This window comes from Chionomys nivalis, chromosome 3 (assembly GCF_950005125.1).
Source record: "Chionomys nivalis chromosome 3, mChiNiv1.1, whole genome shotgun sequence".
Classification (NCBI taxonomy): domain Eukaryota; kingdom Metazoa; phylum Chordata; class Mammalia; order Rodentia; family Cricetidae; genus Chionomys; species Chionomys nivalis.
The window spans coordinates 87021963-87045992 of record NC_080088.1 but is presented as its reverse complement, the minus strand read 5'-3'; the positions used below and the strand labels follow the sequence as shown (position 1 = coordinate 87045992).

The 24030-nt window shown below is 38.7% G+C and overlaps 1 protein-coding gene across 1 annotated transcript; it reads left to right on the top strand.

The window, feature by feature from the left end:
* The first annotated feature begins 5776 nt into the window (after positions 1 to 5776).
* Positions 5777 to 23239, top strand: LOC130871359 (zinc finger protein 431-like). The gene is made up of 5 exons (XM_057764701.1): positions 5777 to 5887; positions 20261 to 20387; positions 20573 to 20633; positions 21970 to 22808; positions 22872 to 23239. Exons 1-5 carry the CDS (start codon positions 5861 to 5863, stop codon positions 23237 to 23239), a joined length of 1422 nt encoding a protein of 473 aa, XP_057620684.1. The 5' UTR covers positions 5777 to 5860.
* The last annotated feature ends 791 nt before the right edge of the window (positions 23240 to 24030 follow it).

Here is a 24030-nt window from a genome sequence, read left to right as displayed (position 1 = left end):
TAGAGTTTGAAGTCAGGGATTGTGATGCCTCTAGAAGTTCTTTTATTGTTTTTGGCTATCGTGGGTTTTTTTCTTTCTTTCTTTTTTTTTTCTTTTCCATATGAATTTGAGGATTGTTCTATTGAGGTCTGTAAAAAAATTGCTGGAATTTTGATGAGCATTGCATTGAATCTGTAGATTGCTGTTGATAAAATTGCCACTTTTACTATGTTAATTCTACCTACACAAGATCATGGGAGTTTTTTTTCCATTTTCTGGTGTCTTTTTCAATTTCTTTCTTCAAAGATTTCCATTTGTTTGGTTACAGTTTCTCTGAGATATTTTATGCTATTTGTGGCTGTTGTAAAGGGTGATGGTTCTCTGATTTCTTTCTCAGCCCATTTATCAACTGTGTAAAAAAAGGGCTACTGATTTTTTCAAGATAATTTTGTATCTTGCTTCATTACTGAAGGTGTTTATGAGTTGTAGAAATTCCTTGGTAGAATTTTTGGGGTGGCTTTTGTAAACTATCATATCACCAGGAAATAGTGAGAATTCGGCTTCTTCTTTTCTGATTTGTATCCCTTTGATCTCCTTTTGTTGGCTATTGCTCAAGCTAGAACCTCGTGTACTATATTGAATAGCTATGGAGAGAGTGGACAACCTTGTCTTGTTCCTTATTTCAGTGGGATCGCTGGGAGTTTCTCTCCATTTAGATTGATGTTGGCTGTTGGCTTCCTGTATATTGCAATTAATATGTTTAGATATGTTCCTTTAGCCGGGCGGTGGTGGCGCACGCCTTTAATCCCAGTACTCGGGAGGCAGAGGCAGGCGGATCTCTGTGAGTTCGAGGCCAGCCTGGTCTACAAGAGCTAGTTCCGGGACGGGCACCAAAGCTACAGAGAAACCCTGTCTCGAAAAAAAACCAAAAAAAAAAAAAAAAAAAAAAAAAGATATGTTTCTTTATCCCTGCTCTCTTCAAGACCTTTATCATGAAGGAATGTTGTATTTTGTCAATGGCTTTTTCAGCATCTAATGAAATCATCATGTGGGTTTTTTCCTCAGTTTGTTTATATGGTGGATTACATTGACAGATTTTCATATGTTGAACCATCCTTGCATCTCTGGGTTGAAGCTGACTTGATCATGGTTGATGGTTTTTCTCATGTGTTCTTGGATTCGATTTGCCAGTATTTTGTTGAGTAATTTCGCATCAATATTCATGAGTGAATTTAGTGTGTAATTCTCTTTCTTAGTAATGTCTTTGTGCTGTTTGGGTATCAGGGTACTTGTAGTCTGATAAAAAGTGTTTGGTGATGTTCCTTCTATTTCCATTGTGTGGAACAGGTTGAGGGGTTTTGGTATTAGTTCTACTTTGAATATCTTATAGAATTATGCTCTAAAGCCGGGCGGTGGTGGCACACGCCTTTAATCCCAGCACTCGGGAGGCAGAGACAGGCGGATCTCTGTGAGTTTGAGGCCAGCCTGGTCTACAAGAGCTAGTTCCAGGACAGGAACCAAAAGCTATGGAGAAACCCTGTCTCAAAAAAACCAAAAAAAAAAGAAAAAAAAAGAATTATGCTCTAAAACCATCTGGTCCTGGGCTTTTTTTTTTTTTGGTTGGAAGACTTTTGATGACCATTTCTGTTTCTTTAGCAGTTATAATCTATTTAATTTGCTTATCTGGTCATGATTTAATGTTGGTAAGTTATATTTATCCAGAAAATTGTTAATTTTTTAAAAATTTTTCCAATTTTGTGGAGTACAAGTTTTTGAAATGTGGCCCAATGATTCTTTGAATTTCTTCTATGGCTGTTGTTATGTCTCCCTTTTAATTTCTGATTTTGTTAATTTGAATATTCTCTCTTTGTCTTTTGGTTAATTTTCAGCTGTTTTGTTAACTCACTAGTGTGGGAGTTTTCCAGCTTCTTTTTGAAGGCCTTTAGAGCTATCAACTTTCTTCTTAACACTGCTTTCATTATGTCCCATAATCAATCACTGGTCATTAAAATCCCTTAATATAAGTGGATTTAACTCATCTATAAAAAGACACAGGCTTACAGATTAAATATGAAAATAGAATACATCCTTCCACTGCATATAAGAAGCACACCTCAATCTCAAAGACTGATATTGCCTCCGAGAAAAGGGTTGGGAAAAATTTTTAAATCAAGTGTACCTAAGAAACAAGCTGGTGTAGCTATCCTAATATCTAACGAAATAGACTTCAAACTAAAATCAATCAAAAGGGACAAAAAGGGACATTTTATACTGCTCTGAGGAAAAATACATCAAGAGGAAATCTCAATACCGAACATCTATACCCCAAATACAAAGGCACCATCATAAATAAAAGAAACACTACTAAAGTTTAAATCACAAACCCCACAAACTAATAGTGAGATACTTTAACACCTAATCACACCACTGGACATGTCTCTCAGACAGAAAATGACCAGAGAAATAAGGGAACTAAGAGATATTATGACTTAAATGGACTTAACAAACATCTATAGAACCTTCTATCCAAACATAAAAGAATATACCTTCTTCTCAGCACCTCATGGATCCTTCTCAAAAATTGACAAAGCAAACTTCAACAGATAAAGAAATTGAAATAACATCAGGTATCTTATCAGATCACCATGGATTATATTAGAATTCAACAGCAATACTAATTACAGAAAGTCCATAAACACATAGAAATTAAACAATGGTCAACTGAATCATCAATGGGTCAAGGAAAAAATAAATTAAGAAATTAAAGATTTTTTAAAATTCAATAAAAATGACCACACAACATACCCAAATTTAAGAAAGATTTTTATGAGCTTCAAGTGATCAGTTTAGATCCTCCAATATCATCATAGGTAAATATAAACTGAAATACGTATTATTTATCTTCAGTTTCTTTTCCCACCTCTGTAATGTTTTTTGTTTTGTTTTGTTTTTACAGGGGAGAGAAACTTTCCCTGTCTCCCTGGCCTCGATTGCCTTTCTCTCCTCTCCTAAAATTTCAAGTATGCACCTAAGAGAGAGAGTTTCTTCTCTAAGATTCTGTAACTTCATATTCTTCCATTAACATATATTTATTCCACCAATTTTATAATCATTTGAGGTGTTAGTGTTTGCTCTTGCTCTGGCCGGGCAGTTTCCTCTCCACAGTTGTGTGCTTTGACCTCCAGCTCTCCCTGCAGGAGGCCCCTGTGCATTGTCCTGACACACACTGCTCCAAGGCTGCCTGCGGTCTCACAGAGTCTGAGACAGCCTGTTTTTCCCTGGTCTCCATGGATTTTTACTGTGTTCCAGCCTTCAAGACAAGACCTACAACTTTGCTCTTTATCATCAGGCAGCAAGCATGAGAGAACTTCACATCCTATGTCACCTTTTACTATGTTGAACTCTATGCCCAGAGACTGAACTCCTTTAAAAACTATTTTGTCACGAATTGTACAGATTGTCCCCACAAGCCTGTGTGGTATATGATTTCAGAGAATCTCATTATTGTTCTGCTACAAAGATCTTGCTAAACATTTATTGTAACTCTATTGTAACTCTAGTCTCAGGAATCTTGTCTCTTCTTCAAACTTTTGTAATTACTGTGCACAAAAACATGCAAACAAAGCACACATATAACTAAAAGTTTTTTTTTAAAAAAAGAAATTAGTTATATGTGTGCTTTGTTTGCATGGGAGGGGAATGGGAGGAGGGGAGGAAGTGTAAATTTTTGAATGGAAAAATAAATAAATAGATAGATAAATAAATAAATAAATAAAAGGTTAGGAAAAGGAAAGCATGGAATTCTCTACAGTGATGTCACAGCCCTGAGACAAGAAGCTGTCAGGGTTACTCACATGAACTCCTTCTGGTTTTGCACAGAAACAGTTGTGGTTTCCTTCCGAGCCAGCATGCTCAGAGACTAAAGCAGCCTTGTTCTCAGGTTAATGTAGATTACTAGAGCCATTGATATAATAACAGATTACTGATAGATGATTCTTCCTTGAAGCTTTCTGTGTTTGTGTTCTCTATACTTTGTGTTTGGGGAACTGTGGTATTGGTACAATCAATTTTTAGATTGAACATCATGACTGACAGGTAGAGCGGGCTCCAAAGCTCTCTGCTTTCACGGTGACTTTTATTTCATTTTCAATTAAGAACTTGTAGTGCAAGATAAGCTTGTCAGAGGCATTTTATTATTTTTAAAATTAACAAACATTCCTTCCTGACTTTGAGATAAGAGTGTCCCTAAATGTCTATGCTTTTACATTGTGATCATGTTGGTTATGTTCAGAAGTGGATTTGTTTGCTTAGGAATTAAGAAGAACTCCACAGAAACTTGTCTAGACTCCCTAATTAAAACCCACATGTTTTACTTGTTTAGGAAAAGCATTGATTTGGAAATTAATACCCATGATCTCCTTGTCACTTGAGGTAAGAAATCTTTCTTATTTCTTCTGCATTGGCTGTTGTGATGGCCTTATTGTAGGTAGTCAAACTGACTACCTCTGGAATTAACTAAAACCCAAAAACCTGAGTATACCTACAAGGGTTTTTTCTTATTAAAGCTTTTGTAGTGGGAAGAATCATCTTAACCACGATTATTTGATGTGATAAGATCCACATTAACCAGCTTGGCATTGGTACACATGTTTAATCTGAGCATTCAGCAAGCAGAAGCAGTTTTATTTTCTGAATTTGTGACCATTCTGGTCTAGATAATGTGATCTCAGCATACACAGATAAATGATGACTTAAAAAAAGAATCAAGAAAACACACAATCAAACAAAAGATCCGCCTCTAATCGGGATCACACCTTCTGGTAGCAGTCTACTTATATAATATTGAAGAAGAAAAACCTCTCTCTATTTGCTTGCTTGCCTTGGCTCTGGCTAACAAATTCATTCCTTTAATAGCTTTAGAGTCTGCTTCTTTGGAATTCTTATGTATACTGAAAATCTGTTGAGATATCCAGACTCATGGACCAAAAAACTACTGAAATCTTTAGCTTTCCATTGGTAGACAGCCATTATTGGAATAACTGGACCACAGCCTCTGAGGGATTCTCAAAAATCCACTTTCTACAAACACAAAAAGACTTATTCTAATTGTCCTGTTCAGGCAGAGAACCTGGAATAATGCAAGGATTTTTTTTCACCTGCCCACTGAGGAAAATGTGCTGGCTCACCATAGAGCTTATAAGAGCGTCATTCCTAGCCCCATTCTCTCTAAGTATTCAACTTCCCACGCAGACTACACTTTTTATTATTATTCATTTCTCAAGAGTTTGACTTGAAATTCAGAAATAAAAATCCTAGTGCAATGGAATCTATCAGCCAGTTTTCTGTCTGCAGAAAAATCTATCATTTTGTGTGTGATCTGGTTCCTGGGTTGCTCTCGTGGACGTCTGAAGTGCCTTTGATAACAAGGTAAAAAGTACCCGCGATTCTCCTGACATCAGACTGAAACCACAGAAATGTTATGTCCTAAATTCTGTAATTTTAAATATTCTGGGCAGACTTCCTGCCAAGGAGGCAGAGGGGATTGTAGTTGGTGCAGGAAGATAGCTGGGTCAACTATTTGAGAGAGGGGTATGCGATATTTAAATACATCTCTCTGCAAATCTGTAAAAGGTCTGGGTTTGAGTTGGAAGCCGGGTCCGAGAAACCTTGTGCTGTGTCTTTAAATACACTGTAAACCTAAGGGAGGTGTACTTGTCACTCAAGTCTCAATAGCCAATCAGGCCTCCAAGCTGACCTGTCAGTCAAAATAAGGCAGGACATTTCCTGGCGCAAAGTTACGGGCTTGATTTTCTAGCAGAGCTGTCCCCGGAGGATTGTGTGCTGTGCTGTGAGTGCTACTGCAGGGAACTGTGAGGAGAGCATGGGTGAGCATGGAAGCCACGACATGGTGAGCAAGGGGCTGCTGTCCCTATATGGAGAGGAGAGAATGGCGAGCCATGGGAGATGGGGCCCTCTCTGAGGCTGGATGGGAACCTGAGGCCACAGTCAGTGTTCTCTGGGGTCCCATGTGGTCCTTCCAAATTCTCAAACCCGGGAACTGGCGTCTGAATAACTTTCTCTGTGGATTGCATCTGGGAGAAGCATTTTGAGCATGGAGCTGTGTGTGGGAACACCTTTTTAGTCAACCCCAATGTGATTTTTTTTTTCTTTTTCCCAATGTGATTTTGATGCACATGGAGAACAAGTTGCCAAACTTGGAGAGGCCTTGTTTCCCTAGAATCTTCCTGAAATTCTGTGGTTTGCATTTAACATTTTGGTGTAAAATCCATTTGAAGTTAATTTTTTGGAGTTTGTAAAGGCATTCTCTCCTTAGATCCCACTTCACAACCAAGGTGTGAGGTACAAGAGTGAAATTGTTAGTATAAAGATTCACCAGTGCTTAGAAGATATTTAACTGAGGGAGGGCTACCTCAAAAATTACTCAAAAATAAGTAGTATGCTAACTAGTCCTGTTAGAGATTTGGATGCCTGGATACACATTTGTTAACCAGAATCGACCAAACATTTGGCTCTAAACCATGAAAAAGTAGACACCCCTGATTTACAAACAGCCACAAGGCCAATCCCCATATCAAAGGACAGGCCTCGAGTAACAAGCTGTTCAAGGGGGCATTGTAGAGTCACAGTGCACATTAGGGCATGGTGTGACATAAAGTCTCAGTTTTCTTCTATAGAAAATTATAGTTCTGCCAGGTGCCCAATATGAGACTAGGTGACAGCTATGTGAAAAGGGAATGATCAAGCAAGACTTTTCATTTAGGTCCTCACTCATGGAGAAGGAACACAGCTCCTTCTCAAACCTAGGGACATTCATGCCAGAGCCAGGAACAGCCTCGTGTCTAAGCCTTAGGAGTATTGCCAAGGCCCAGTGTTATGGAGAATAGAATAGAGCTCCTTCATTAAAACCAGGTTTATGGTTGGGAGAGATGGTGATGATCTGGAGCCAGTGAATTTGTGAAGAGGTTCTTCAGATCCTGAGAATCCAACTCTTCCCATCTTCTGGCACTACAGTTATCATTCCCAAGGCCACTGTGGGTGTAGTCCATTCAGGATTCTTGAGCTATCCTGTATGCCCCTTGTGCAGCATTATTTGATTAACCTTCTCCTGGGTTTCTCCCATTGTGTGATAATTTCTGCTGATTTCATAGAAGGCTCCTATTTCCTTTGATATCCTCCTGGAAATAGTACACAAGAAGCTATTCCTCTTAGGAAGCTTCCTTGGAAGAAGACATAGCTTATGCTAGACTCCTCTGCCTCAGCTTTTTCCTTTCCTTTGTTCTATTTTCCTGTCTTTCTCACCTTCTGGCAGCTCCATCTCCAGACCTCTCAGTAAAGTATGACCTGTGTTTCAGGTCACTGATGAACTCATGAAATAATTATGGTAATATCTTTACTGTGTAAGTCTCCCATTTGCCTAACTGGATAGACTTACAGTTTCCTGCCACTATTTAATTCTTCAAAGTGTAAGGTAGAGTCTGAACCTAAAAGACACCTAAGGATGTCAGCATATGTGGATTGTGAAATTTGTTCTAGGCTCTTTCCTCTTTGGAATTTTCCAGAGTTGGTTTCTCCCTATCATTACAGATATTTCTCTTTATTAATCTCATAAGTGTGTGGAATGAGTTCTCCCTGGAAAGACTTATCTAGAACAGCTGCACTTCCAGCCTTTTAGAAAAATGTGTCTGAGACAAGATCTCTAAAGTTTACATAGGTGACCTTAATCCCAGGCTTTCTCAGTCAATGACCTCGCTGTCTTCTTGATTATACTTGCAATATTCTTAAATTAAATGACTGTGTGACCTCAGACTTTTTAAATTATCCGCTTGAGTCATATACTCGAGTATCCATTACAGTTGCAGAAGGATTTGCATGTGTAACATGGTTTGTGCCTTCAAAATAGAGTAGAAAAAATAGTTTCTTGAGTACATTGCAGGGAGAAATGGTCGAAAATCAGCTGCTGGAGTCACCAGTATGAAAAAGGACCTGATTGTGGCAATGTGGTCGTTTGAATGTAATTGGCCTGTATAATTTCATAGGAAGTGGTACTAGTGTAAAGTGTGGCTTTGTAGGAATGGGTATGGTCTTGAAAGAAGTGTGTCACTGGGGAAGGGGACGGCCTTGGAGCTTTCCTCTGTTCTGGATACTGCCAAGCATGCCAGTAGTAGAATACCCGTGGCCTGCATATCAAGTTGTAAAACATCATCCTGCAGACACATCATGCTGCAAATCATGATGATAATGGATTTAACCTCTGGAACTCTAAATGAGCCACCCTGATTAAATGTTTTATTATAGAGGTTATGATGTTCATGTTGTCTCTTCACATCAATAAAAATCATAACTAAGTCAGGCAGTTTTAGTAATAATTTTTAAATTCCAGAATGTATTAATTCATGTTATTAGAATGAAGACAGACCTGATTTGTGAGTTTAGGAAGGTTAGCTTGAGTCAGTAATACTGAATTTCCAATTAGGTAACTGTCCTGTGCAGATGTGTTCAATCCTGCTTGGCACAGTTAATTCAGCTCTGTGGATTAGAAACAGGCCATTGACTGTAACTCTGGATGTCAGGTTCCAGATCTCAGCAGCCAACAGGGGTGCATGTGAGCAATATCAATCTGTCACTTCTTAGTGGCCTTACAGCTAAAAGGGATTGACCTACTATTTTTCTAAGTCAGTATCCCTGAGGTCTATCTTATTGTTATTAAGATAAATTACTTTTATCTTTTCAAAAAGCTCATTATTTTTATCCTTTTTCAAATGTCATTTCTTTAAATCCATTACTGTTCTAATCTCTATTTGGTTCTGTTCCCCACTGTTACCTGTTTATCAAGGATTTCATTCCTTTGTCTTCCAACTGCTATTGATTTATTTATTTCTCTTTAGAGCAATGCATTTTCTAGCTCAGAATTGCCCCACACTATGTAGTTGAGAATTGCTTTCAACACAGCTAACGCTACCTCTGCTGCCCAGTCCTGGGTACACACTCCTGCAACTCCTGCCTGGCTGGACTTTGATTGGTAATTGAGAAGGAAAACAGACGAGTTAATGAGTGTCCTCCATGTTCTATATTTGGGTCTGCGTTACCTTACTCAGGGTGTTTTTTCTCTAGTTCGATCCATTTGCATGCAAATTTCAAGATGACTTTTTTTTTTAACCACTGACTAGTGCTCCATTGTGTAAAGGTACCACATTTTCTTTATCCATTCTTCATTTTTAAGAGCATTGAAATTCATTCCACTTTCTGTCCCTAAAGATAATGCTGGTATGAACATAGTTGAGCAAATTCCCTTTTGGTATGATTGAGCATCCTTTGGTATATGCCCAAGAGTGGTATCAATGGGTCTTGAGGTAGGTTGATTCCCAGTTTTATTGAGAAACTGACATACAGATTTACAAAGTGGCTGTAAAAGTTTACACTCCCACAAACAATGGAGGAGTGTTCTCCTTACTGTCCATCCTCTCCAGCATAAGCCAATTTTTGTATTCGGAAAATTTACTATATTTTTATGACTTCCTTGAGGTTTTGATGGTTTGAGTGATTTCTGTAGAGAGACAGTTTTAGTTTTCTCTTCTTGATTTTAGAAATTTCTTTTTCATTATTTCTATGCTATTTTGTGTTTTCCAGTTGTTGTTATCTTCATGTTTGTGTTTTGGCTACTTAAGTGATTGATAGGGTTAATACACTAGTTTTGGGTTTTTCAAACTTTTTCATATATTATTGTATCTTTGTACTAATTAGCATCACCTGTCAACATGATGTAGCCTACAATCATCTGAGGGAACATCACTTGAGGGCATGCTCACTCAGAATCACTAGTTACTATGCCTGTGAGAAATTGGGTTGATTGGTGATGGATGTAGGAAGGCTCCTCCACTGGGTGGCAATACTCTTTAGCAAGTGTGACTTGACTAGATAAGAGAGTGAGCTGAGCATGAGACAGTGACCAAGTGAGAGAGAAAGCTAATAAAAACATTTCCCCATGGTTATTTTTACTGCAGCTGCTAACTTTAGTTTCTATCCTAAGCTTCCACGATGATGGATTGTGATGACAGTATCAGTCAAATAAACCCTGAGATGCTTTTGGTTAGAATTTAATAACAGAAGGTAACTAGCAAGTTATAACAAAATATGGTAGATCAGAGTGATGTTATTACTGCAAAGGACTTGGGATTGATGACTTTTGAAGTACTGTTGAGGATATTAGGACTTTAGCTGGCAAAATACCTAGAAAATTATACACGAGGCAACAGCGGTTATTCTTATGGAACTGGGAAGATAGGAGGGTTGGGAGTAATGCAGACTGTGAAGGTTGAACTCATTGGAGTTCAGTAGAAAAATTCCATGAAAAATTAAGCTGGAGGTCATCTTTATTATATTTTTGCACTGAATAATTCTTACTTTCTCCATTATCTGAGAAATTGAGTAAGCAAAAGTTAAAAACTAAATGGCTATCTTCTTAGATAAAATATTGGTTCTGTTGAATGATTATTACTGGTGACTCATTCAAGCCTATAGTGAAAAATGAAACAAGTGGCACAGAAAAAAAGGAAAAGTCTGTTTGGTAGAGAAAAAAAGCACTGGGTAGTTTCAGATGGCAGCCCTGTGGAGAAACAGGCAGAAACTTTCAAGTAGATTGTCAGCATTAAAGAAAAGCCCTTGCTCTTGAGTGGAAGCCTAGCAAGGTGCTCTAAGAATAAGATTCCATTCTTCCAAACATTCACTTGATGGAAGGAGTAAAGAAAGTGATTCCTAGTTCCAGGAATCGACTTCATACTAAACCTACTGCAACTCTTGTCATGAAACTCTGGGAGGGTCCATGCCAACATAGAAGCCAAACTTGGCATGATCCTCCATGTTGTCCTGGTTCTGGAATCACTAAAGGTGCAAATGTAAAGGTCATGGATTCTTCCTCTGTGGGTTCAGTTCAGCACTGTTGAAACCATCTGTGTTTGACAGGGTCAGAAACCTAGTGAGGAGCCTTTGAAAGTTGATAGCATGAAGCTGTGAAGATGAAGCTGTGTTCTGTATAGTGACAGACCTAAACTATGAGGCATGTGCCTTGGATAGCTGCATACAGAGAGTGATAATAGCAAATGAGACACATGAACAAAAACTTCCATGGATAGAGCTATCTAAACTCTTTGAGAGTGAAGCCCTGATATGTCTGAGACAGAACTACAGGATCTGCTTTATGTCCTGCTGGGTTTCAAACTTGCTTTGTTTCAATCTTCCCCCACTGTGTCCACATTTTTCTTTCTTTTCTTTTTAAAATTGTTCTCTCACACAATACATCTCAACTACAGTTTCCCCTCCTTTTGTTCCTCTCAGGCTCCTCCCCTGCTCCCCTGTCCTCCAGATCCCCTCCTCCTCCATTGCCCTTCCTAAAAGAGAAGATCCCCCAGGGATATCAACCAGGCATGTCATATCAAGTTACAATATGACTAAGCACAAATCCTCATATCAAGGCCTGATAAAGTAATCCAATATGTGGAATAGGGTCACAAGGCCAGACAAAATAGTCAGAGAGGTACCTCCCCCACACAGTGTTAGGAGTCCTACAAACACACCAAGCTACACAACCATAGCATATATGCCTAGAACATGCCTCACACCCATGAAGGCTACATAATTATTGCTTAGTTGCTATTGACACCCATGAGGCTTGCTTAGTTGATTCTGTGGTCTGTGTTCCCTAGTGTCCTTCTTTTTGGTAAGAAAATTTTTGGCTATGATTTTTTTGAAAATATTTTCTAGGTATAAAAGTTGGAATTCTTTTCCTTCTATTCCTATTATTGCAAGGTTTGATCTATTTATAGTCTTCCAGATTTCCCGGATGTTATGTTTGAGGAGTGTTTTAGGTTTTAAATTTTCTTCTATCATATTCTAAACAGTAGAGATTCTCTCCTCCATGTCTTCTATAATTTTGGTGAAGCTTTCCTCTGTAATCCCTGTTCACTTACCTAGATTTCTCATTTCCAGTATTCATTGAGTTTATGCTTTTTCATTGCTTCTATGTCCATTTTCAGGTCTTGACCAGTTCTGTCCATTTGCTTTGGCTGTTTTATTTTTCCTTGGTATTCTTCAAGGAATTCATCCCTTTTCTGCAGTATTTTATTTATCTTTTTATTGCCTTCTTTAAGGGATTTATTCACATCCTCTCTCAGGACCACTATTACATTTATAAAGTTTGTTTGAAGACCTTTTACTTGTGTTTCTGCTGGGTTGGAGTATTGATGGCTTGTTGTAGTAGAATAGCTGGGCTCTGGTGGGAATATATTGCCCTGGTTTTTGTCTGTCTTCTTAAGTTGACATCTCTGTATCTGGGTTTGGGTTGATTATGAGTCTAGGTTCCTATTTCTCCTTTAGTCTCTTTAGAATGGGAATGGGTGTTTTATTCTTTGGTTTCTATTTGCTCTCTTCTCTGTTCTTCTGGTTGATGGATCAACAGAGGTCCCCCATAAACATGATTGGTACTAGAAATCTGGTGTCAGGCATGGCCTTTGTTTTCTCGGGGTGTCTTTGTGCAAGTTGGTGGCTGAGAAAATGTGAAGGGGGAATGTGAGGAGTGTAGTATTGGGGACTATGACAGAGGGAATGTCTGTAGGCAGGTGGCCTAGATGAACTTCCAGTAGCTGGTGTGTCTGTTGTTCAAACAGAGCATCTGCACCCATGTCAGGGGCTAAAACACAGTGATAAGGAGGCAAGTGGGATTTGGATTAGTTTTGGGGGAGGTACTCACAGAATGGAGGGGATCTGCGTGGGTTTACAACAGCTTGTGTGGACTCTGTTTCATCAGGGAGTCTTAGTCTGAGTTTACCTACCTCTTCTTCAGGCTGGTCTGGCCTGTTCTTAAGCAGGGAATTCACACCCAGTTTCGGTGTGGAAATATGGCTACCTGGGTGATGGTTGGAGAATTGTTATGGGATTGTGTCTATGGGAACTGAGGAATGGGGGAGTTTCATGAACTGCTGCCCTGATTTTCTGGCAGATGTGGTCTGTATGTGAGTATGGGATGACTGCCCAAGTTGGGGCTGGAACACAGGCAGTCATGTTTCTCTCTTTCTGGAGGGGAATATATCCTGTGCTCTTGTATGTCTGAGAAGTTTACTTTGTTTATTGATTTTAACAGATGTCACAAGATAATATTTTGTCTTGAGTATCAGAGGGGACTTTGGATATTTTAACAGTGTTGGGACTGTTAAACATTGTGAGGATCATGAAGTTAAACTAAAAGCATTTTCATTTCTTTTTGTTTATTCTCTTTATTTATTCTTCTCATATAGCACATCCTAACCACAGCCTCAACTCTGACTACCCTTCCTATTCCCCAACCTTTTCACTGTCCCAGATCCACAGTTCCTTTCTTCCCCTTCAGAAAGAGCAGGCCTCCCAGGGGCATCAACTGAGCATCATGACAAGATACAATGAGACTAGGCACAAACCTTCATATCCATGCAGGATTAGGCAACCCAGAAGGAGGAAGAGTGTCCCAAGAGCAGGCAAAAGAGTCAGAAACAATCACACTCTTTACTGTTAGGAGCCCCACAAAAAACTAAGCATTAGAACCATAATGTGCAAGGGGAGGATAGGACTCAGAACCTGCTAGATCCATAATTGCTCTGTCAGACTCTTTGAGCCCTTATGATCCCTGCTTAGTTGATCCTGTGAGTTGTGTTTTTCTGGTGTCCTTGATACCTCTGGCTTCTAAAAAAAAAAAAACCCATACAAATTTCTGCATTCTTCCAAGTGCTTCTGCTAGTGTTTGGGTGAAGTTCTGTGCATCTGCCACAATCATTTGTCAGAGGAAACTCCTCTGATGACAGTTAGGCCAGGAAGCAATCTATGATATCAGAGTAGAGCTAGGAATCATTATATCGCCCATTATTTTCTTTTTATTTTTTATTACTTGTATTTTGTTCTATCTAAATCTCTGAGCCATCCAACTTCTTCTTCCTTGCCATCCAGGCAGTCTTGGTCATGGGTTGCCTCTTTTGGCTTGGGCCTCAAATTAGTCCAGGCATTGGTTTGCCTGCATACTGGCTTAAGCCACCAGTTCCCTGGTATATCTTCCAGACCCCACAAGTGTGTGTCAAATACATTATGGCTGGCTTTCTGTTCTAGTCCCACCACTGAGAGTTATATGTCATTACAGAAGATGACTGGTGCAGGCTCCATATTCTTAGTTACTGGGAGCCCACACTAGGTCACCATCATATTTTGTACTACACTATGTTTCTACATCAACCCTGAAAGCTTTCTTATTCCAGTCATTTCTCAGTGTTTTATTTCCCTCTGTCCCTCTATTGCTGCCATAATGCTTCCTATTGTTGCTCCCGGTCCTCCCATAAAATCTAGTCTATTTCCTCTTCCCGTAGGAAATCATTGCATCCCCTGCTACAGCCATCCTTGTTACTTAACCTCTCTGGGTTTGTGGATTGTACTGTGATGATTCTTTATTCAGCTGCTAATATGAACTTACATATGAGTATATATTATAGTTTGTCTATGTGGTTCCAGATTTACTTTCTCATAATAAAGAACACAGGGAAGTAGACATCAATAACTCAAATAATCCAATAATAATGTGATACAGATCAAAACAAAGAACTTTAAATAGCTGAATTTAAAATGGTTTGAAAACACTTAAATAAATGTTTGTCCTTAACCATCAAGGAAATGAAAATCAAAACTACTTTAAAAATTCATTGTATACCTGTCAGAATGGCTAGAATCAAAAACACAAGTGTAAACTCATGCTGACAAGGATGTGGAGCAAAGGGAACACTCCTCCATTGCTGCTGGGAATGCAAACCTCTATAGCCACTGTGGAAATCAATATGGCAGTACCACAGATAATTGCAAGTCTATCTGCCTCAAAACTCAGCCATACTACGGTAGTAGTTTGAACATAGTTGACACCCATAATCATGTAGTGAGTGGCAGGAGTGGAAGGTGTGGCCATTTTGGTGTGGACATGGCCTTGTTAATAGGCAGTATGTCAGATACCTCCTGTTGCCTCTGAGTCAACATCAAAGTACTCAAGGCTTCAGCATCACATCTGGGTGCCTGTTTACATGCTCCCAGACATACTGATAATTGACTCAACCCCTGAAATTTTAAATGATCCACCTCAATGAAATGTTTTCATTATAGGAGTTTGAATGGTCAGGGTATCTCTACATGGAAATTAAAACCTAATTAAAACAGAAGTTGTTCCCAGGGAGTATTGCTGAGCTAGGCCTGACCATACTTTTGTTTGGAATTAATATGGACTTTGGAACTTTGGCTTAGGAATAACATAGAATGCATTAAACACTCCATACTGGGTCATACTAGGAGGAGCGTGGGTGACAGTGACCTCAATAATGATGTAAAATATCGGGAGCCAGCTCAAGAGATTTCAGAGTAAGATTTTAGTATATTGCTGAGAAATAATTCTTTTAGTATTGTGGTGATGGAAGTGCGTGAATTTTGCTTTGTTTTAAAGAACCTCCCTGAGGCTAAAGTGAGGAGTTTTTGATTAATTGCATTGGAAGAAGAAATCTCAAAACAGCCTAGGATAGACTTTGCCATGTAAACATTAGTGGAAACTCTATGAAGATATATAATATAAGGGCCAGCTGAGCAAGAAAAGATATTTGGGGAAAAGACCCCCCCCCCAAAGTAGAATGTTGCTAAATTCCCTGTTCAAGGACATAAACAAATTAAGAAATGGAATAAAGGGAGTGGGGACCTGAGGGGGTGTTGGTACTTGCCTTCAATCCTAGGACTCAGAAAAGAGAGGTAGACTTATCTCTGTGAATTCAAGGTCAGCCTGGTCTACAGAGCAATTTTCAGGACCGCCAAACTTAGGCGGTGAAAGAAAGCTGGTGAAGATGTAATTAAATAAGGGGCCAAGTTCGAGTCCCAGTAAGCAGCAGAACCTGACAGCTTTGGTCTTGTGGTTCTGGCTTAAGTCTTAAGGATTGGAGAAATGTGTTTAGATCCTCTGGTTCTGTTAGCTGGGGCTGAAGTATCAGCTGTGATGAGCAAGTTATCAGAAGTATTTAAGCAAAATTTTGCTTGACTCTGGTTGGCTAGAGCTAAGAAATCTGTGATAATTAAGGGACCAGCTTCACTGATATGACAATGTCTGGGAAGTATTTCCTAAGAACACAGAGAAATGGTTTTTCAGAGGTAGCCAAGATTGTACCTCATGCTGGTAGATGGACTTGGTAATGTGTGTCACCCAGGTGGTACAGGTTTTGAAGGTATGGATGGATGTGAGGCATGGCACTGTGAGAGGCCAGGAAAGACCATAAATGAAGGTGCAGTCTCATTGGCAGTTGAATGCCCAGGACCATAAGTGTCATGCTGGTGTGGGAGAATTGTTTGTATTCTGTCAATCATGTTTTAAATAAATGCTGATTGGCCAGGCAGGAAGTATAGGCGTATCAACCAGACAGGAAGTAGAGGCAGAGTGATGAGAACAGGAAAATTCTAGGAAGGAGGAAGCCCATTTCTCGGAGTCCTGCCCAGAGCACCGAAGAAGCAGGATGTGACCTGCCCAGCTGAAAAAAGGTACCAAGCTACATGGCTAACATATACTAGAATAATGGGCTATATAAGTTACAAGAGCTAAAATGAAGCCTGAGCTAATGGGCCAGTTTATAATCTTATGCAGACTCTCTGTGTGATTTTCTCTGGGACTAAACAGCTGGGGAACTGGGTGGGACAACAAGCCCGGCCCTAATGTTACATCATGCCAAAAAGTTTAGATGTGGCACCCTGAGGTAACCCTATGAGAGACTACTGTTTAAAGTGCAGCCCAGTTGCAACAAAAGCCCCCAGTGTTTTAGAGATGCCAGCACTGTGAGATGATGAGCAAGAGCTGCAGTGGCAGTGGAATTGAGCCAACCATAGTCTAGAAGACCAGGTGTGTGGGCTGCAGAGGGCAGAGTCAGTGTTTTGACACAAGACCTGTGGAGGAGCCTGGAAGATCATAAGTGAATCTTAGATATTGGAGGGATGGAATATTTTAATTATGCAAGATATTTGAGATGCCAGGGTCATTGGCTACTTGCTGAGGTGAGTTGCTAATGGGGAGTGGAGCCAGCCCAAGGAAAAGAAGTGTGGCAACAAAGCTAAACAGTATTGGAGTCCTAGAGAACCATTGTACCTAGAGTTAAGTATCACTACATTTAATTTTTTTCTTTTTTGTTACTTTTAATTGAATCTACCCTAGTGCCCTGAGCCATCCATCTTCTGATTTCTGCCCATCTAGGTATTCATCCTGGCAACCTTGGGTTTCAAGTTAGGGCAGTCATTGGTTTGCTACTACACCAAACTTGAGCCACCATTTTCCTGGAATATCTTCCAAACGCAACAAGTGTATATCATATATTTACTGGTTGCCTAGGTTTCTTAGTCCAACCACTGGGAGCTGTATGTGATTACAGAAGATGGCCAGTTCATGCTCCATATCTGAGTTACTGGGAGGCCTCACTAGAGTCACCTGTTAGCTTGTAGAAGGTTGCTGCTGCACTGTCTCCACATCACCCCTGATCATTCCTCTTCTTGCCCTGAGTACACCCACAAAATCTAGTCTATTTCTTCTTTCCCTTGAGTATCCAAGCACCCCCTGCTACAGCCATCCTTGTTACTCACCCTCTCTTGGTCTGTGGATTTTTCTGTGATTAATCTTTCTTCAAAGGCAATATCCAATAAGTATATATCATCTTAGTCTACATAGTTTGAGTTTACTTGCTCAGAAGGAAAAAAAAACAACTCATGAAGCTACACATCAGCAAATTAATTAACCAAATGAATATGTGGTACAGATATAAACAAAGAATTCTAAATAGATGAATCTAAACTGGCTTAGAGACCCTTAAGTAAATGTTCAGCATCTTTAGCCATCAATAAAATGTGAATCAAAACAGGTTCAGAGTTTATTCTACACCTGGCAGAATGGATAGGTTCAATAACAGAAATCACGACTCATTGTTGTGAGGTTGTGGAGCAAAGAGAAGGCTTCACCATTGCTGCTGGGAATGAAAATCTGTACAGCCCCTGTGGAATTCAGTGTGGTAGTTCCTTAGATAATTGGGAAGCCATCTACTTCAAGACTCAGCTTTACCACCGTGGCAGTTTGAATGTAGTTGGCCCCCATAGTCTCCTGTGGAGTGGCAGTAGTAGGAGGTGTGACTTTTTTGGACTGGGTATAACCAAGTCATGTCATTATCATGAGTGTTATGAGAGACTCACATTGAAACAGGTCAGGGAGTGTTCTGGCCTATGACAATCATGAAGTTAGACTAAATACTTTTTCATCATGAGGTATCTGGATCAGAATGTAGTTGAATGAAGAAAAAGCTCTCAGATAAGATGAAGTATTTGAACACTTCTTTTTTCTTGGTGTCCTTCTTTGTTGTATATGTGCAATATCTATTAGGAGCCTTTTGGATGAAATTTCACATTGAAGATTGGATTAACATGTTTATAGCCTCAACCCATTTCTGGTTATTTGTGTCCTGCTGCCAGGACTTCACCACCATTATCGATGGTGTCACTAAATGACAAAACATGCAGTTGAAGCAATTGCTGTTCACTGTTAATCCTTTTTACTCTCCTGATTTTTATTTTAATTTTTTTGTTTTTTGCTTTGTTTTTGAAAGAATGTTTTTCTGTGTACCTCTGACTGTCCTGAAAGTAGCTCCCTAGACCATGCTGACCTCAACTCAGAGATATAAATGATTCTGGCTTCTATATAGAGGGATGAATGATGGGACAACATGTTTGTCTTTATGTATTTTTTATTGACTGATGTGCTTGAAATGTAGATTTTTGTACATTCCAAGCATTTGCTGCTATGCTGAACTTTACTACATCTTAATTTGAAGTATGGTATAGGGTACCATTCTCTCTCCCAGGATAGCAGTATCCACAGCATTATTACCTGTGTCTTCTGAATCATTGGATTGAAGGTGTGTTATATTCTACCTGCCTGGTTTTTTTTTTTTATTCAATTCAAAGAATATGAGTTTTTTTTTTCTATATGCACGGGTTTTTACCACATGTGTGCCTGTTCCACATATTGGTCAGAAGAGGCCTTAGAACCCACAAAGTTGAAGTAATGGATAATTGTAAGTCCCCATATAAGTATTGGCAATTGAGTCTACCCAACTATATGTAAGACAGTTTTAAGTGCAGGGACATCTCTCCTTCCCCATGTTATTATGATCAACATTTACAGTGCTGATGTTTTCTTTGTTTTCTTTGTAACTGTATAAACAGGCTCTCCTTTTAGTAAGATCTTACTATGTTACAGTTTAAACTGGACCACAGCAGGTTCTGGAAGATGAATGTAGATGTAGAGTGAATGCAAAACATTTGTAGAAACTTCAATAAATCCTCTGATTTCTTTATACATATTTTGTTTAAATTACTTTTTTGGGGAGGAGACCAAGTTTTCCTAATTTGTAACTTTGAATAAAGTGTATCTCACTACATAGGCTTTGGCTGACATTCAATTTAATTAATCTACTTTTCATCAAGTGCTGGTATTAAAGGCACGAGTCGCCGGGCAGTGGTGGCGCATGCCTTTAATCCCAGCACTTGGGAGGCAGAGGCAGGCGGATCTCTGTGAGTTCGAGGCCAGCCTGGTCTACAAGAGCTAGTTCCGGGACGGGCACCAAAGCTATAGAGAAACCCTGTCTCGAAAAACCAAAAAATAAATAAATAAATAAATAAATAAATAAATAAATAAAGGCATGAGTCAATATACCCACATTTCCCATCTTATTTATTTATTTAGTATATAATATTCTGTCTGTGTATATGTCTGCAGGCCAGAAGAGGGCACCAGACCTCATTACAGATGGTTGTGAGTCATTATGTAGTTGCCGGGAATTGAACTGAGGACCTTTGCAAGAGCAGGCAATGCTCTTAACCACTGAGCCATCTCTCCAGCCCCCTCCCATCTTTTTTCTAGTTAATAATTGTCCTTACTATTTCTCTGATGTGTTCTCGCTAGTGTCATCTATGTAGGCCCGTTCATGGCCATTTCTCTATGTATGCTGTGTAATGGACAAAGGAATGGCACCTGAGCCTCCACATCAGTTTCTTTCTAAAGTAACTTGGTGATTACACTATAATGCCTATTTCATGAGAGAAGTGTAGGAAGTCCCAGAATAAGATAAATATATTACTGTATAAGAAGTATCCATTTACATTGTCGGGATCACACTTTGTTTTACTGTTGGTTGGATTATTCTAGAAGGCAGTGACCTATGATGATGTGCACATTGACTTCACTCAGGATGAGTGGGATTTGCTCAGTCCTTCTCAGAGGAGTCTCTACAAAGATGTGATGCTGGAGACACACAAAAACCTCACAGCCATAGGTAAGACTGTGAACTTTCCTTCACATTTTAAAATAAAGGGACAACTGTCTTGTTTATTGATTCTCTTGTGTAGTTTTCTTTGAGAACGAATAAGAATTAGCTGAATAACTAAGGCATGGTTAAGATATTAAATTTTGCACAATTTCCAATAATATATCATACATTTTCCTGTTACTATGTTTTAGGCTACAGTTGGGAAGACCGTAATTCTGAAGAACATTGTCAAAGTGCTAGAAGACGTAGAAGGTAATTTTCATGTGCAACTTGATACAAATTTTCCTTGAAGAAATTGTAATGTGTCCTGGCAGATTTAAAGCAAAGCAACAGTGAAAATAAGAACAGCTAGAGGTATATTGATCATTATCAGTTTCTCACACAATCATATACCTTCATGTCAGGTAGCTGTTCTGTGTTTCTAAAGCATTCCTCTAAACAAAGAAGACAGGAAAACAATGCCTTAACTGATACCACCACTTAAATCATAGCCCCAAGAGAATTTTGCTAAGAACTGCCAATTCATTTAGTTTCATACCACTCTGACATTGCTCAAGGCATATACATTTTTCTTTTTTTTTTTTTTTGTTTTTTTTGTTTTTTTTGTTTTTCGAGACAGGGTTTCTCTGTGGCTTTGGAGCCTGTCCTGGAACTAGCTCTTGTAGACCAGGCTGGTCTCGAACTCACAGAGATCCTCCTGCCTCTGCCTCCCGAGTGCTGGGATTAAAGGCGTGTGCCACCATTGCCTGGCAAAGCATATACATTGAATAGATGATAAGTATCTGACCAAATCTGTCTAAATAACAATCTTTATTGAAACAAGAGTTACTCATATACTTGTGACTTTGCTAACTTTATTGAAAGGGTGAGTTTATGAGAGTCAAAAAGGCTCCTGTGAAGAAATCTTAATCCCTTTACCACATGCATATGAGAAACATTAAGTCAAACTGTGTGAATTCAATGGGAAAAACATTTATTTGTTCTTCCTTTAATAAGTATATCATAAGTCACTCTGAACACAAGCAAATGAGCATATGGATATGGAAGGAATGATTGGAACTCTCTTAGATAATGAGAATGTATCAAAGAAATTTAGTATTTCAACATTGAGCATTCTTGTTGAATGTGATACAAGGTTATATTTAATTGGTTTTCCAACTTTATTGGGAAAATTCAACAAACTCTCATTGAAGAAAAGCCCTATGAGTGTTGGACTGTGTACTTACTTTTGTTTGCCCCAGTACACTTTCTGATGCAGTATGTATTATAGTATGGGAAAACTTAAGAGCGCAGTAAGTATGGTAAAGTTTATTCAAAACTGAGTTCATCCAGTTTCTTTCAAATATGTAAAAATCTCATTAAAAAGTAATGTTATAAATGTGGCCCATGAAATAAAGACTCTTACTATCACAGGTTCTTCAAAGACACAAAACACCCCATAATGAAGGAGAACACCGTAAACATGAAACTTAAAATCTGCTTCCCCTTTATAATTAGACAAAATTACAAAATTAATTCATACAGATATTAAGATTCATCAGAGCAATGCATCTGGTAAAAGTTTTACATGTGCCAATTATCTTTGCAGGCATGAAAGAAGCCATAATGGAGAGAAATCCTCTGAATATACTCAATGTGGTAAATCCTTTTCATGTAACAGTCATCTTCAAAGGCATGAAAATAGCCATTCTGCAGAGAAACCATGTGATATTCAATGTGATGAAGCCTTTGCAGGTACCAGTTGTCTCCAAAAAGATGCTGGAAAGAAACACTATGAATGTAACCAATTCAGTAAAGCTCTTGCCAGTCATGGTAAGCTCCAAAAACATAAAAGAAAATATAGTGTAGAGAAGCCTCTTGAATGTAATCAATGTGATAAAGTTTTTTCACAACCCTCTAAACTCCAAAGACATAAAAGAACACATAGTGGAGAGAAACACTACGAATGTACTCAATGTAGTAAAGTCTTTGCAAATCAATATTATCTTCACGTACATAAAAGAACACATACTGGAGAGAAACCCTACACATGTAATCAATGTGGTAAAGCCTTTTCACAGAAAAGTCATCTCCGAGTACATCAAAGAACACATACTGGAGAGAAACCCTATGAATGTACTGAATGTGGTAAATTCTTTGCAGATCATAATAATCTTCAAGTTCATAAAAGAACACATACTGGAGAGAAGCCCTTTGCATGTAATCAATGTCATAAAGCCTTTACACAGAAGAGTAATCTCCGTGTACATCAAAAAACACATACTGGAGAGAAACCTTATAAATGTACTAAATGTGGAGAATTCTTTGCATATCATAATGATCTTCAAGTACATGAAAGAACACATTCTGGAGAGAAGCTTTTTGCATGTAATCAGTGTGGTAAAGCCTTTTCAAACAATAGTAATCTTCGCTTCCATCAAAGAACACATACTGGAGTGAAGCCCTTTGAATGCAGTCAATGTGGTAAAGCTTTTTCACGACGCTCTAAACTCCAAATACATGAAAGAATACATACTGGAGAGAAACCCTATGAATGTACTGAATGTGGTAAATTATTTGCATACCTCGATAATCTTCAAGTTCATAAAAGAACACATACTGGAGAGAAGCCCTTTGCATGTAATCAATGTGATAAAGCATTTTCACAGAAGAGTAATCTCCATGTACATGAAAGAACACATACAGGAGAGAAGCCCTATGAATGTAATCAGTGTGGTAAAGCCTTTTCATATGTTAGTGTTCTTCAATATCACCAAAGAACACATACTGGAGAGAAACCTTATAAATGTAATCAATGTAGTAAAGCCTTTGTATCTTGTAGAAGCCTCCACATCCATCAAAGAACACATGCTGAATAGAAACCCTACAATTTTAGTCAATGTGGTAGAGCCTTTGTATGTGTCATCAGGCTTTAAAATCTTGAGAAAAAAAAATCATATTGCAGAGAAACTCTTTTTTTTCTTTTTTGGTTTTTCAAGACAGGGTTTCTCTGTAGCATTGGAGTCTGTCCTGGACCTCACTCATAGACGAGGCTGGCCTTGAACACACAGAGATTTGTCTGTCTTGTCTCTGCCTCCTGAGTGCTCGATTAAAGGGTGTGCCGCCAGAGTCTGGCCAGAGCAACTCTTTACGTGCAATCAGTGTGGTAAAGTTTTCCTCCTCTTGGTAGTCTTTACACAAGAGTAAAACTTTTACTGGTTGATACGTCTATTAAAACTTTGGCATATTACAGTACAATTTGAGGTACTGAGAAGATTCATACTGGAGGGAATGTGACTATAAATGTTTTGGAAATATCTTCAGCCAGCACACATTTACTTACATAAGACTGGGAAGAAAAAAACTCTACAAGTGTCAAATCTGTTCAAGCATCATAAGATTTCCCTTTTATTTGCACCTGCAAAATCATATGGACAGAAGTCCTGTGAATTCAATGATAAGGTAACTCTTTTTGATTTCACACTTTTCTTCAATTACTAAACAGTTATCCAAATGAAAATTTTGTACATGTGTACGAGTGCCTCTTTGTCTGTGTTATTGCATAATGTCTGAGTCAGTTTATGAAAGAGTTTAATGTGACCTTGGTTTACAGACAGTTACAGGATTACCTTGAAAGTCTCATGGTAAAAAATGTCAGACATGGCAGCTA